The sequence below is a fragment of the Equus caballus genome, chromosome 1 (genome assembly GCF_041296265.1).
Source record: "Equus caballus isolate H_3958 breed thoroughbred chromosome 1, TB-T2T, whole genome shotgun sequence".
Lineage (NCBI taxonomy): Eukaryota > Metazoa > Chordata > Mammalia > Perissodactyla > Equidae > Equus > Equus caballus.
The window spans coordinates 163,104,146-163,119,037 of NC_091684.1; the positions used below are offsets into that span (position 1 = coordinate 163,104,146).

At 38.5% G+C, this 14,892-nt stretch overlaps 1 protein-coding gene across 2 annotated transcripts in view; it reads right to left on the bottom strand.

The window, feature by feature from the left end:
- The window catches only part of SPRED1 (sprouty related EVH1 domain containing 1), a 118,676-nt gene extending 104,067 nt beyond the window's left edge, over positions 1 to 14,609 (bottom strand). The window contains exons 1-2 of one of the 2 annotated variants that reach the window (XM_023620305.2): positions 12,437 to 12,608; positions 9,722 to 9,825 (exon numbers count right to left, since the gene is read on the bottom strand). Coding sequence is in view for 1 of the 2 variants with exons in the window: in XM_001503617.7 (XP_001503667.1) it covers positions 14,157 to 14,188 (32 nt within the window). In the remaining variant the exon portion in view is untranslated. Of the gene's footprint in view, positions 1 to 9,721; positions 9,826 to 12,436; positions 12,609 to 14,156 lie in introns of those variants that run through there. The other variant, XM_001503617.7, reaches the window with a different exon arrangement.
- Between the last annotated feature and the right edge of the window lie 283 nt (positions 14,610 to 14,892).

Below are 14,892 nucleotides of genomic sequence, written 5' to 3' on the forward strand. Positions count from 1 at the left end.
TTGGAGACAGTTTACTAGATTTCAAAATGATTATATACTTTTTAAAGGGTGGTTTGGGATGCATTCCCTTATCATTCGGAGCAATTTAGCAAAGAAATGTGAGAAGCAATGATGTAACATTTATTATCTATAGCTACAGCAATTCAAATCTGAATTCCCCTGGAATTCCTCGCAACTCGACCTTGAAATGCACTCCCCTGAGGATCCTGTACCTTTCAGTATGATCTCTTATTTTCATGAAATCATAAGCTGAACATAAACGTAAATCCTCAGTACCAATAAGGAGGTACATGTTTAGACGACAACCTCCCATATACTGCACTTAGTTTAGAACAGGGGATTTTTAACTACAAGGGTCTTGACCAGCATTATGTGTTTGAATTGAATAGAACAGAAGAGAATACAAAAGTCAGCATGTGTCATCACAGTAAGTCTAAGTTGCTTTATGAAAGGTTTTGTGTGTGTGTGTATGTGTGTGTAGAAAGGCATGTATGTATGTATACTACGTCAAAAGGTGTGATGTATTTGTTACTGTAACAGTCAAAAGTTTAAAACCCACTGTTTTAGGGCACAGGTTTTGGAGTCTAAATCGATAAAATAATTTTAAGACAATGCTGGTAAACATTCAAATATTAGCTATCATTTAATTATATACTGTGAGCTATATAAAAAACATCAAGGTACTAAAGAACAAAAATGGAATCTAAGAAATATGAAAATGAATTTTATTTATAAATAATCCACAACAGAAAAGAATGAATTTTTGGAAGCAGCAATTCACATCAAGAATTTAAAAAAAAACACTTATACTCTGACACAGTTTATCTCACTCCTGTAAATTCATCCTAAGAAATTCGTTGAACAGAAGAAAACAATTATATGCAAAAAAAGGATGCTCATTACAATGTTATTTATAACAGCCAAGAGCTGGAAATTTAGTGTTCACTAAGATGATAGATGTGTAATCTTGAAGTACAACTTGATGAAATATTACAAGCATTAAAATAATCACTACAAAAAATTAAGTAAAAGCATAGCATTTTTTAAGTATATCAGGTAAAAGTGAATAATAAGCATTTGTATGTATACTAAACAAATAAAAATATATATGTATGGAACTAGAAGCAACTAGTTGTGTTGGGTTTTTAATTGATTTCATTCTTTCTTTGATGTAATTATTGCTCCTTGTCCTCCCCAAACAAAGAAAACTCAGTGTCTTAATCCATTCGGGCTGCTATAACAAAATACCAGAGATGGGTAACTCATAAACAACAGAAATTCACTTCTTACAATGTTGGAGGCTGGGAAGTCCAAGATCAAGGCACCAGCAGGGTCGGGTGAGGGCCTTCTTTTCAGGTTCACAGCCAGAGACCTTGTGCTATGTCCTTACCCAGTGGAAGGGGCTAGGGATCTCTCTAGAGCCTCAAGGCACCAATCTCATTCAAGAGGGCTCCACCCTCATGACTTAGGCACCTGTGAAAAGGCCCCACCTCCTAACATCATCTTTGGGGGTTAGGATTCAACATATGAATTTGAGGGGGACACAAACATTCAGACCATAGCAGTCAGTTAAAAGGATTCCAGCTCAGTTTCACTGTTTTCCTCCTCCTATAGCTAAACCTATTTGAGACAGGGTAAACATAAAAATGGGACAACTAGAAGCTAGCCGGTAGACAGCCACATGCAAAAGAATGAAAGGAGACCATTATCTTACACCATACACAAAAATTAACTCAAAATGGATTAATGACTGGAATGTAAGCCCTGAAACCATGAAATTTCTAGAAGTAAACATAGGCAGTATGCTCTTAGACATCGGTCTTAGCAGCATAATTTCAAGTACCATGTCTGACCAGGCAAGGGAAACAATAGAAAAAATAAACAAATGGGACTATATCAAACTGAAAAGCTTCTGCACAGCAAAGGAAACCATCAACAAAACAAAAGGACAACCTAACAATTGGGAGAAGGTATTTGCAAACCATATATCTAATAAGGGGTTAATATCCAAAATATACAAAGAACTCATACATCTCAACAACAAAAAAATCTAACAACTCAATTAAAAAACGGGCAAAAGACCTGAACTAACATTTCTCCAATGAAGATATACAGATGGCCAACAGGAACATGAAAAGATGTTCAACATCATTAACTACGAGGGAAATGCAAATCAAAACTACAATGAGATATCACCTCACTCCTGTCAAAATGGCTATAATTAACAAGTGTTGGAGAGGATGTGGAGAGAAGTTAAGCCTCAAACGCTGCTTGTGGGAGTACAAACTGGTGCGGCCACTGTGGGAAACAGCATAGAGATTCCTCAAAAAAGTAATAAAATAACTACCATACGATCCAGCTATTCCACTGCTGGGTATTTATCCAAAGAACAAGAAAACACAAATGCATAAAGATACATGCTCCCCTATGTTCACTGTATCATTATTCATAATAGCCAGGACTTGGAAGCAACCTAGGTGCCCATCAAGGGACGAATGGATAAAGAAGATGTAGTATATATACACAATGGAATACTACTCAGCCATAAGAAATGACGAAATCCGGCCATTTGTGACAACATGGATGGACCTCGAGGGTTTTATGCTAAGTGAGATAAGTCAGAGAGAGAAAATCAAATACCATACAATTCCACTCATAAGTGGAAGATAAAAACGACGAAAAACACACACATAGAAATGGAGATTGGACCAGTGGTTACCAGAGGGAAAGGGGGGAGCAAGGAGGGCGAAAGGGAGGATTAAGCACGTGTGTGGGGTGATGGATTATAATTAGTCTTTGGGGGGTGAATATGATGTAATCTACACAGAAATTGAAATATAATGAAGTACACCTGAAAGTTACATAATGTTATAAACCAATGTTACCACAATAATAATTAAATAAAAGTAGCCAGATACAAAAGAGAGAGAGAAAAAAAAGAAGTTAGCCAGTAATTATAAGTCAAACTATTTTTATTTGATGTATGCTGGTGCTTAGTACACATTATATAAGATTCAACCGCAAGAGGGTCTATATAATACCAGATAAACCTTTCCTTTTGGGCTCACTTACAAGCTAAGCTTGTTCTCTCCTGAACTATCAAGACAAGGAAAAATTGCTAAGGAAAACTAAGGTGTTTGGAAGCTAGCTTGTCTCAGTCATTCATCTCCTGTCTCTCCCCTTGCTTTTTAAAATGATAATACAGAGTTGAAGAACATCTTAATCTGACATACTTAGTAAAGTTATTTGTTAACTTTATTATGTGGTAACAAATAAGTTATTTGTTAATGTTCTTAACTCTTACTAAGTTAATTAAGTTTGGTTTTTTGGATCAGATAACTCTCAAGAGAAAAAATATATACATTTTTCATCATATTTTTAACTTCCTGATTTATGTTCATTCAAGATCTTGATTCATAGATAACTTCAAATTCATTCCCAAACCAAGTTTCAGTAATTATGTATCTAAGGCAATCATTTTTGAATTAACAAATTATACAGCTTCAGAATAAGGCTAAACATCAGGCTAAATCAAAATATAAACAAATTTTTGCTTTAGTTGTTGATGACTATAAAATGAACCAAACATTTTACAGACTGTTAGCTGCCTGAATTAAAGTTAACAGACTAAATCAAGAGCAATGAACTGCCAGCTAGCAGATCTATCTCACCTATCAACAGAGATTCTAGTTGATACCAGTTATAAAAAACTAAATGTCTAAATCTTTAATAAGCTGAAAAAATCTTCCTCTCCCTTTCTCTCCCACAAAGTAGATTTTTGCCTTCCATTCAGTATTTGAAAGCTCTTGTATTCAACTCTGGGAAAGATGGCTTTTTCCTTTGAAAATGACAAAGAGACATCAAATCTACTTATACTTCCAAAACATGCTCAGGTATTAAAATTGCTTTAATTAACAAGATCTAGAAATATACTCCTTCTATAACTAAATAGTTGTATCTTCAATCAGTCTTGGCTCAGAACACGGAAGAAAATGTTCACAATATATATTTAGATTATTTTCTTCTTGTTGGAATTTTTAGATTTTTTTCTGAAAAGCTGCCCTTTAATATTTAAACTGAAATATAATTTTACCAACAGGTCAGTAATTCTTCTTAAAAAGTAACCCTACCTTCAGGCTAAATGAAAATGAACACGGATTATTTCATGAGCCTAGTACCTTTCTTCTCAAGAAATAAAAGTTCTTTTTAATATTCTCCTATCTCTAATCAAAAAATGTTACTGAGGGAAGGGAGGTTACATTTATCTTAACATCCCTCTGAAGTAGGGACATATTATCCTGGTTTTACAGATGGGGAATCAAGCACAAAGACAGGTTATGTGATTTGCCAAAGTCTTAATGCCACAGTCAGCAGTAACCACAAGATCACATTAATTGTGAACACCAAGTTAATTGTAGAAATTAGAGATCCTATCATATCCAATACTCTCAACTTCTGCCAGCTAAACCCTTCCCTTTTCTTCTCCTCCTCCCTGACACTCGATTCTTCAACCTCCAATTCCAAAATCCCTACTCCTCTCTCTTTAAATTGCAGAGGCAGATGTTAACATTCATACTCCCACCCTACGTCACTCATCCCACAGACACATTAAATACACTGAGGCTGGCTCGGGATTCCTCTCCACCTCAACTCCTGATACCAACCCAGTAACCCGAACAGCCATACTCTTGACCCTTTTTAATATCTTAGCAGATCTTGGCTCCTCTACTCCAATAACCTGTTTCTGCTTTTATCTTCCCTCATGTTATCACTTCGGAGTCTGTGTTCTCTGATCAAAATCTATCTTTCGATTTTCCCCACTTCCACTCTACATGCTCTTTTTTTTTTTTTTTTTTTCACTCTACATGCTCTTTAACAAAACTTCCAGTCCCTCCAAACAGCTGTCAATACTGTGTGTCTACCTATCACTTCAAGCTTATTTTTTTCTTTAGAATCTAGTCTGGGCATTAGTCTGGCCTCACACCACTGTATGAGGTACAATGTGGTATAAATACAGTGCAATTTAAATCTCAGCTCTACCACTTACTCCCTTGTGTGGCTGTAGGAAAGTTACTAAACCTCTCTTAGGTCTCATTTATCTCATCTGTAAACTATGGATAATACTTGGCTCACCGGGTCGTTAGAAGGATTAAATCTAGCCCAGCGTCTCATAAGCAATAAAACAGTTTGACAGACTCCTCTTTCCTGGGCCTTGCTCTACTCACCTTTCCTTAAATCTTTTTTTCTCTTCCTCTCCACTACTGACATCACCTCATCCAACAAGTCATCTCAACGCCCAACTTCCCCCTGAATGAGTATCATCTTACTCTTTGCTGTCTCCACTTCATCACTTCCTATTCTGTCTTTAATACTTTCCTCTGAACTCTGCTACCTCTCAAGACTTGTCGTCTTTTAGTGTCTCATCTTAGTCTGCCTTAAAAAGGCTGCTGTTTCTTGCTGTTCTTTCCATTACTATATAATATTCTCCTTGGGCAATTTTCCACTGGCTTCAACGATTACATATGCTGAAGACGTCACCTCTAACCCTACATTCATAACCTTCTTTAGGCACCAAAACTACATGTAGTTAAAATGCCTTATGAGACATTTTCTCCTTGATACCTAGGACATGAAACTACAAACTTAAAAAACATCAAAATTGAGTTATTTTCCCATCAAAAACCTTCTCTGCCTCTTTCCATTTAAAACCATCACAGCAGCCCAAATTTAAAATGTTGCAGTCATTCCACACTCTTCCTACTCCTTCCTTCACAATCAAGTAATCATTCTTACTGGACATCTGAACTGCCTCACAAATTCATTCCCAACCGTTCCAAATGCACCACTTCCAGCCATGTTTTGCCTTATGCAAGCTTCCTCATCAATTATTGTTCATTTTTTTCTGCCTCCAATCAACGGCCCAAATAAGTCCCAGTATTCAGCTTTCTACACAAATTTGATATCCCCCTCTCACTTAAAATAATGGTTCCCCACTGCCTACATGATAAACTTAAGCTGGTTTTCATTAAGCATCCTTACTGACCTAAGAGTTTTGGTGAAGAATGAGGGAGGATATCTTGAAAAACAAATTTTCTTTGAACTCTTAGTCCTTTATCTGAAAAATTAATGGGAACTCTGTTCAAAATTAACGTTATTACTGACCAGTTAAATACATTTTCCTCAACTTTGCAAGAAAAACTGATTTCCAGAAGCTTCTGTCACATACATCTGTGGGTCTCACGCTCCAGTCCTAGCCACCACCCTTTGCCCCAAGGGTGTGGATACATATTAAGCACAAACCTAGATTACTCACAATCTGGCCCCCAATGCTTTTCTTATCCCCCTCACCACTCCTTCAAACAAGTGTATTCAGAAAGCTACTTTTTTCAAACAAACTTTCCTTTTCTCCTTTTATGCTTGTTTTTGTTTTATTTTTTCCCTCTCTTCTTGGAATGCCCTTCCCCTTTCCACTGCCCTCCTCTCTGGGTGATTCCTAAAATGCCACCTCTTTTCTGAAGCCTTCCCTCACACACAGCTCCCAACCTGCCATCCATCCCCAGGCAGCATCACTTTCTCCTTGAGCCCTGAAGAACTTCATAAGCAGAGCACTTATCACATTTCAGAGGGATCTAGTTCCCTTGTTGGATAGTGAAAGCAGTTATCAGGTTTTACTTATCTTTCTATCTCGAGGGCCAAGGAGAAGTCAAGTGCCTCGTAGACACTCAAATGTCACTAAACCGAAATTCTTGAAGAAAAAGTTACTAATGGATCTGTCCTGAAAAACAAACAAATCCATATATATGTAATGCAGCAACTAAAATTCTGAAATGCTTTTACATATTATCAAGGGTTCAAACCCAGAACTGATCCCTAATTCCAATCGCAAAATATCAATGTAATATACAATACAACAGTAAAAAAAAGTTGGTGACTTTATGACAAAATTAACAAAATACTCTAATCTGGTGAAACTTTCAATAACTTTGAAAAAAGTAGCATCAGAAAAGTCACAATTCACTGAATTCCACCTAAATTTTTAGTAATCTTACTATAGGATACTAATACAGAGAAGTCATTAGCAAATACTGTGTTATTTGTGAAAGGAATCTTTAATCAAGTGAACAAACAAGATGCATCTAATCATACGCAATAGTATCATTAAATCTGACCAGGAAAACAATGACATTCTACATTCCAAGCGATAATTGCCTTTATCTAAACTATAATCCCTGTTATATAGATAAAATTTAGAAATAAAATACACAACTGATATTAGATTAAAATCTAATTTGCAATTACTCTTGAATTTACTAAAGCTTATTCTTTGCATCTAAATGCAGAAAGAAAATGCCTCCCAAGATAATTCAAAAATTTCAGATAGAAAGTAATTTGTACCAGTCCATCCTACACTTATGAGTAACAGGAATAATACACTAAATGTAGATTTTGGAAGTACAAACAAAATCACTTACGATTCTAGAACTCTTCAACTAAAAGAAATCCTAAAGTTGACCAAATCCAGCACTTTCATTTTAAATCAGAGAAACCAAAAAGGCTAAAATTCTACGGAGGAGAAAAGTAATATAAACCTATATTTACGAACATTTATAGTATAAATCTGTAAGTTATGAACATTTACTTCCATATTACAGGTAGAGATGGATGACAATATTGCATTTCTGGCATTTAAGACTGTATCACTTCTCCTCCTTAATCTTCCAAGGTGATAAACGACATTGATTTTCTCATGTTGATCCATTCTTGCAATCTCAAGACAAACCCGGTCTGACTGTGAGGCTTTGTTTTGTTTTCAGTTCAGTGAATTGGGTTTGATTTGCTACTTCTTGAAATTTCTCAGCCATTATCTCTGAATATTTCCTCTCCTCCATTATCTCTTCTTTTGGAACTGTTAACTCTATGCTGGACTTGTTCATTTTATCCTTCATGTTTCTTAATCTTCCTATTTTATATCTCTATCTCTGTGTTTGGCCTTCTGGGCCTCAGTCTACAGCGGGAGATTTTTAACCTTTGTGCCACTGACCTCTTCAGGAGTCTAGTAAAGCCTATGGCCTCCATTCTCAGAACAGTATTAAAAGCTTAAAACAAAATACATAGGATTACAAAAGAAAGCAACAAAATGATTATCAAAATATGTTTTATTTTGATATAGTAATATAATGTGCTTTATTAAAATATTAAGGGGCCAGCCCCAAGGCAAAGTGGTTAAAGTTCCACATGCTCCTCTCCCAGGGCCCAGGTTCACAGGTTCGGATCCCCGGTGCGGACCTGCTCCACTCATGGTGTGTGGAGGCATCCCACACATAAAACAGAGGAAGATTGGCACAGATGTTAGCTCAGGGATAATCTTCCTCAAGCAAAAAAAAAAGGAAGGTTGGCAATGGATGTCAGCTCAGAGTGAATCTTCCTCACCAAAAAAAAAAATACATATATATATTAAAATACAAGCTCTAGCAATGGTTTAATAACGATAATAATTTCAAATTTGTGATGACTGTGCTATTTCAAGATATCTGTAATAACTGAACAGCAACTGTACTATAAAAAAAAAATCTAATTTCTACTGGGTATCAGGTTGAACTGTATCCCTCCAAAAAAATATGTTTGGTACCAGTACCTGAGAACACGACCTTATTTAGAATAGGGTTGCTGCAGGGGTAATTAGTTAAGAGAAGGGCATACTGGCATAGAGTGAGCTCCTAACCCAATAACGACTTGAGTCCTTACAAGAAGATCGCCAGGTGAAAACAGAGACACACAGAGAGAACACCATGTGATGATGAAGGCAGAGAATGGAATTAGGCAGCTGCCAGCCAAGAAATACCAAAGATTGCCATCAAGCAGAAGCTAGGAAGAGGCAAGGAAGGATTCCACTACTGGTTTCAGAGGGACCACGGCCCTGCCAACACCTTGATTTTGGAATTCCAAACTCGAGAAATGTGACGCAATAAATTTCCGTTGTTTTAAGCCATCCAGTTTGAGGTACGTACTTTTGTTATGGCAGCTCTAGGAAACTAAGACAACTGCTGTCACAAGTACTCATACATAATGCTGCGATCATTTGTTGGCATTTCTTTCAATTACGAATATAAACGAGTTTCAGTTAGAGATTAGCAAAAACACTCTAAATTCTAAGAACACTATGTCTAAAGCTATTTAACACATCAGTCTAAGATTCCTTACTTTTTGATACTTTTTTTTTTTCTAGGAAGATTAGCCCTGAGCTAACATCCGTGCCCATCTTCCTCTGTTTTACGTGGGACACCTGCCACAGCACAGCTTGACAAGCGGGGCATAGGTCCGCACCTGGGATTCGAACCTGTGAAGCCCGGGCCGCCGAAGCGGAACATGTGACCTTAACTGCTGTGCCACCCGGCCGGCCCCCAAAATTCATTACTAATGAACTATGTTTTAACAAAAATAACGAACTCTATTTAAACGGAAATACATCAATAATTGTTTTTTCATTTCAAACCATTCTGAGTGCCACAGAAACAACACTGCAGGCATTTGTCCATGACTTTGGTTCTGGACTCTAAAATAAGATGCAGCTATAACACAAAACTTGCATAAACAGCTAATTAAATCTAAATATTAAACAATGAAAAAAGCCATCTACATTAACTTCTTTAATTAAATGTAAAATTATCGCTTAGTGTTAGATTAATATGATTTGTATGAATAATCAAATGAAAAGACTTACTTCTGATACTTCTTGGCCAATAAGGCATGAGGGCTGGTATCTTGTTAGCATATTCCTCTCAGAACTACTCAAGTTGGTGTTTAAGCCCAACAGCCTTTTGCTCACTTATTCACCCACAGGCCATATTTATTTAAAAAAAAAAAAAAAAAAAAAAAGAGCATTACAAAGTTCTCTGTCTGTGATGTATACATATATTACCAAAGACACATGGCTTTTAAGCCTAAAATAAGAAAGTCTTTAAAAAATTATGACTGTACCAACTGTTTCCAAATTTTTTATCTTGGTTCCTCAAAATTCATGCTTTTACTTTATCATCCTACCAGATCTCTACTGGAAGTCTCTCATTTACTTAAATGTCAAAAACAGTATCATAAAAGTAATCAATTAAAAATATGTATGTTATACATCTAGTGACTTGCAATGTGTCTATCACTGTATTACTTTAGGGTAATTTAGCCCAGGAAGGGCCCACACTGATGCTTAGTTCAAATTCCTTGATTTACAAATGAGTAAACCGAGACCCACGGAGGCTGTCACTTACCCAGAATCGCAGAATAAACCAGTGACAGCTAAGACAGAAACGTATCTCCCAGTTCTAAGTCCAACACTCTGTGTATTATACTACACCGCATAAAAGTTGCTAAGAGATAAATAAATTACCTGCAAATGCCTTTTGTATGATCACTTCAATTCCATTTATAATATAGTATTTAAAAACACTCCAGCTGCCCAAAAACAACCTAACAAGTTTTTTGTTTTTTTAAAAAATTGATTTCATTTTACCATCCAGCACATTTTAAAAATAGGAATGAGATCTCATTTCCACCTTCAAAACTGGCGAAAATTTTTTGAAAGAGAACTGGACATTTCAAGGCATAAGTACTCTCATACACTGAGTTTTTTCTTATCTAGAGGGCAATTTAAAATTTGCTTTTTTTTAAAACTCCATCCCCAGACTATGTCAAGAAAAAAGTAATAGATCTGGATGAAGACAGAACTCAGGATCAAACGCAGCATTGTTCAGAAATAACAGAAATACCCAGCAACAGCAGACTGATTAAAACTAATGTATGCTATACACTGAATATAATGTACCCATTAAAAACTATGTTCTAGGAAATAACGACATAGGAAAATATTCACAATATATTAGGATATGATAGTACGCAACTCCACTCTGCTGAGAACACACATGTATAAATTACATAATACGTGTGTAAAGTATCACAGTGCCTGGCACATAATAAAAATCCAACAAATAAATACAATTCCTCGTCAACACCATAGGAAAAGAAAGGTTTAATTACATACCAAATGTTAAGATTTACTGTTATGTGTGGTAGAAATGCAAATCCTAAATTATTATTACTTATTCACTTTAAAGACCATTTTGTACATTATCTGAAATAAACCATTACTCTTGCATGAAGGGAATTATTTTTTAGAATGGTACTTTTAATGCAGTTCCAGTTCCTAATGAAGACTGGAAAAGAAAAGCAGACTTTTAGCACCCCTTCCCCAAGTTTGGCATAGCATAAGACAAAGTCTTACACATAACAGATCCTTCACTAGTTCTTGATTAAATATATACTCACAATCAGCCTCTGAGAGCTTTCTATCCCTACACAGAACTCTAATTTCAAATAATAGAGCATGTACTAGAGAATTTCAAAATGCAGCCTCTGAAGGCCTTACTGGATTTTTCCACAACAGCTATCTAGAAAGGGTAACCGTTTCCAAAGATACTGGTGATTTAACTTTTTAAAGATTGAAATCAGGTGAAAAAACATTCGAGTGTTAAGAACAGTCTGTACTGTAATTAAATTCCTGTTCACTGTGGCTTTAAAAAAAAAAAAAAGGAAGAAAATATATACAGAAGGTCCAAATAAAATCCATATTTCAGGGCAGTTTTAAATCACACTAAGGCTGTAGGGGTGTCTGCCATAATAGATCTCTTTTGTTTCTTCATTATATGATCATAAATGATAAACTGCCATTTCAAAACATTACTTTACATATTAAAGATGAGATATACAAATTATCGGAATAAAAGGTACATTCCAAAGAAGTTCATTCTTTGTGGTTTAGTTAAGGCACAAACAATGTTGGCTCTAATAAAACTGATTACCAGATGATCACTTTCTAAAATAAAAAAAACTTACTCCCCCAAGAGTTTATCCCCATTAAGAGTTAATATCTCATAGTGAAATATCATATGCTAAAACATATTACTCTTGTCCTACCAAAGCTAATATAACAAAGACCCTAGAATATAAATTAATAAAACAGGATAAATTTGTGAAAACAGAATTCTAAAAATCTGGGTGAGTGAAGTAATTTCCAAATTGTCCCATACTAAGTAAAAAAAAAAAAAAAAAAAGAAGTAAGCCCCCCAGTAAAAATTGCCATTAAGTGTTTCAAATATCAACATCTTTGGAATCAAACTACTGGGAATATTTACAAATTTTTAGTGTAACAGCAGAATCACCCACAGATAGCACTACACCAAAAACTTGCACCCTCAATTTGTCCATGGCAAGTATTACAAAAAGACCCCATCTAGAAACAATATATTTTACACTCGTCAATTCACATTCCCTCATTTGCTGCATCCCAAAAGGAGGTATTCAATATTTTACTTTAAATATCGTAATTAGTCTTGGCCCATCTCTAAAATAGAACTTTGATCCAGGCTACTTTCTTAAAAAAAGATACCAGTAGAAATTATTGTTATTCCGTTCAGGATTTTTAGCAGTTTTTCTCCTAACTCAGCGTTATCTGAGATACTTCTTGATCTTTCTCAAAGTAGGTCTAATCTGCGGAAGGCAACGAGACAGTGTACTGCACTGTGAATGGACAGCCAGGTATTTTATGAATGGAGGCAATCACGTGATCCCAGCACCTCCCCGAACTGATATTTCCCACATAACTGTGTCAACATTCTGAGAACAGGGGTAGTTGTTTGTGTGTGCGTAGGTTTTTGAATTTAACCTAGAACTTCGAATTCTCCTTACTGCCTGAACTCAGAAATCTACATGAAGACCGAGAGTCAAGCTTCGAATTTTTTTCTTGGGAAATTCTTTCAAGATGTCCAAGGTGATGGATGTTTAATTATTTTTTTATGAATGAAGAGTGTGCTATGCAAATGAGGGCGATTCACAAAAAGAGAGAGAACATGGCGGCCACTTCTGCTTCCAGACTGCACTGACACTGCAGCAATCTACCTTCTCCCACAGCCGCTCAGCAGAAGAGCGTGCTGGGGGGGCGGCGGGGGGAGGAGAAACGCTGCTGGGCATTTCTCAAGCTATTTTATGTTAAATAGGCCTAGGTTTTGGACTTTAAAGTTTTCTCAAAACGGTCTGACTCGAGGAATGCACTTTATTTAAAGGAATGCCTCCTAGGACTAGTCCTAACTCACTTAACTCTTTCCAACCCTCCAAAGATAAACAAAATTGGAACTTAATTACAAGAAAAAGGCTGCTAATATTCTGCATGGAATTAAATCCCATCTCAAAGAAAACTGTTAGTGCACCATTAGTCCTCCAGGCGGCTGTTATGTCAAAGCAAAATATCTAAAAGGCAAAGTATTTCGTTTGAAAAACATTAAGGACAGCCCAAATAAACAAAAACTTAAACCGGGATGTTCTAGAAGTTAATGAATGAAGCCATCAGCATGTTCAACAATGTAAACACTGTTAGATCAACGTAAATGGTGTGTTTCCACATAGCCAAAGGATAAAAAAATTAGCATTCAAAATTCTTCTATGCTCCTGATCAAGACATGTCCGGTATTCGCAAAGGTAAAATATAATAGTTCCACATCTCCCACACTCCAGGTGTCCTTAATGCTATTAAACGCTAAAAATGTTTCCCTAGCCCCATTTTTTGCAAGAATATTACAGGTCATAAGTTTAAAAGGAGGGGGAAGGGGGAGGCTTAATCGGTATTTAACAGTCACTGACTCATCGAATTAAGATTCAAGAGCAGTTTGCTGCAGAAGGTGCTCCCACACGTTAGTTTCCAAGTGAAATAGCTATAAAGGAAGCAGGATGGATATTCAGGGGGTGATGATTGGCATGCTAAGAAGAAAAAGGACAGGCCAGGGGTCTTCCAGGCTCAGGGGTAATTTCTACCCCGCCTCCATCCATCCACATCACTCCATCTCACGGACAATAATTGCCATCCCACCCCAACACTCAATGCCCTCCCTCAGAAGAAAGCAATTAAACGCGGGGGGTGGGGGGTGGGTTTGCTGCCATTAAGTAAAATGGCTCAAGAAATGAAATGTTCTCTCCAGAACAAGATGCACCGAACTCTCTCAGGGCTGCAAGCTTTCCGGCACCCGAGTCTCCGAGGGGTCTGGGGGAGTGCTGAGGAACGATGAGGGGGAGGAGGGTTGGGGGGGGCGAGGAATCAAGATCAATGAGGCTCTTACTCGTTGTCAGAAGTCGCCGTCTCCTCGCTCATCTTTCCCTCACCGTGATCCGATCTGGAGATGGAGGAGCAACAGCAGGCGGAGGAGCAGCAGCAGCAGCAGCACCGAGGGGCAGGAGGCAGTGGCGGCCGGGGGGGCGCGGGGGCAGCGGCTCAGGGGCCTCACCATGGTGGATGCCTCACCCGGAACGGGGCCCCCCCAGCCGGGAACCCCGGCCACCCCCGCAGGGGGGTGGCGGCAACAACCTCGGCCGTGGCGACCCCAGCCTCTTCCCCCGCCTCAGCGTCCAGCCAGGGGATCCGAGGAGGGTGGGTGGGAAGGAAACCAGGCCGGCCGGGGGGCTGCGAGGCGGACTGGAGAGCGGCTGCTCCGGCCGCTGGGGTGGAGCGCGGCGGGGTCCGGCCAGGAAGGAGCGGGCGGGCGGGCGGAGAACCCGGGAGCAGAGGCGGCGCTTCCCTCAGGGATGCGGCGAGGAGGAAGCAGAGCTCCGCTCGGTGGGGGCCGGCGGGGGGGTGCCGAGCCCAGGCTCCGGGCGGCGGCGGCGCGGTCCCGCCGGAGCCCACCCCACCATCTCCCGCCTCGCCGCCGCTGCCCGCTCAGCCCCCGCTGGCGACCGGGGCGGTCCTCAGGCGCGAGCAGACCCGGCGACGGGCCTCACCGCAACGGATTCCTCCAGACACGCTCCAGCCCGGACGAGTCCAGAGGCGGGAGGAGGGGGCGGCGGGAGGCTGGGGCC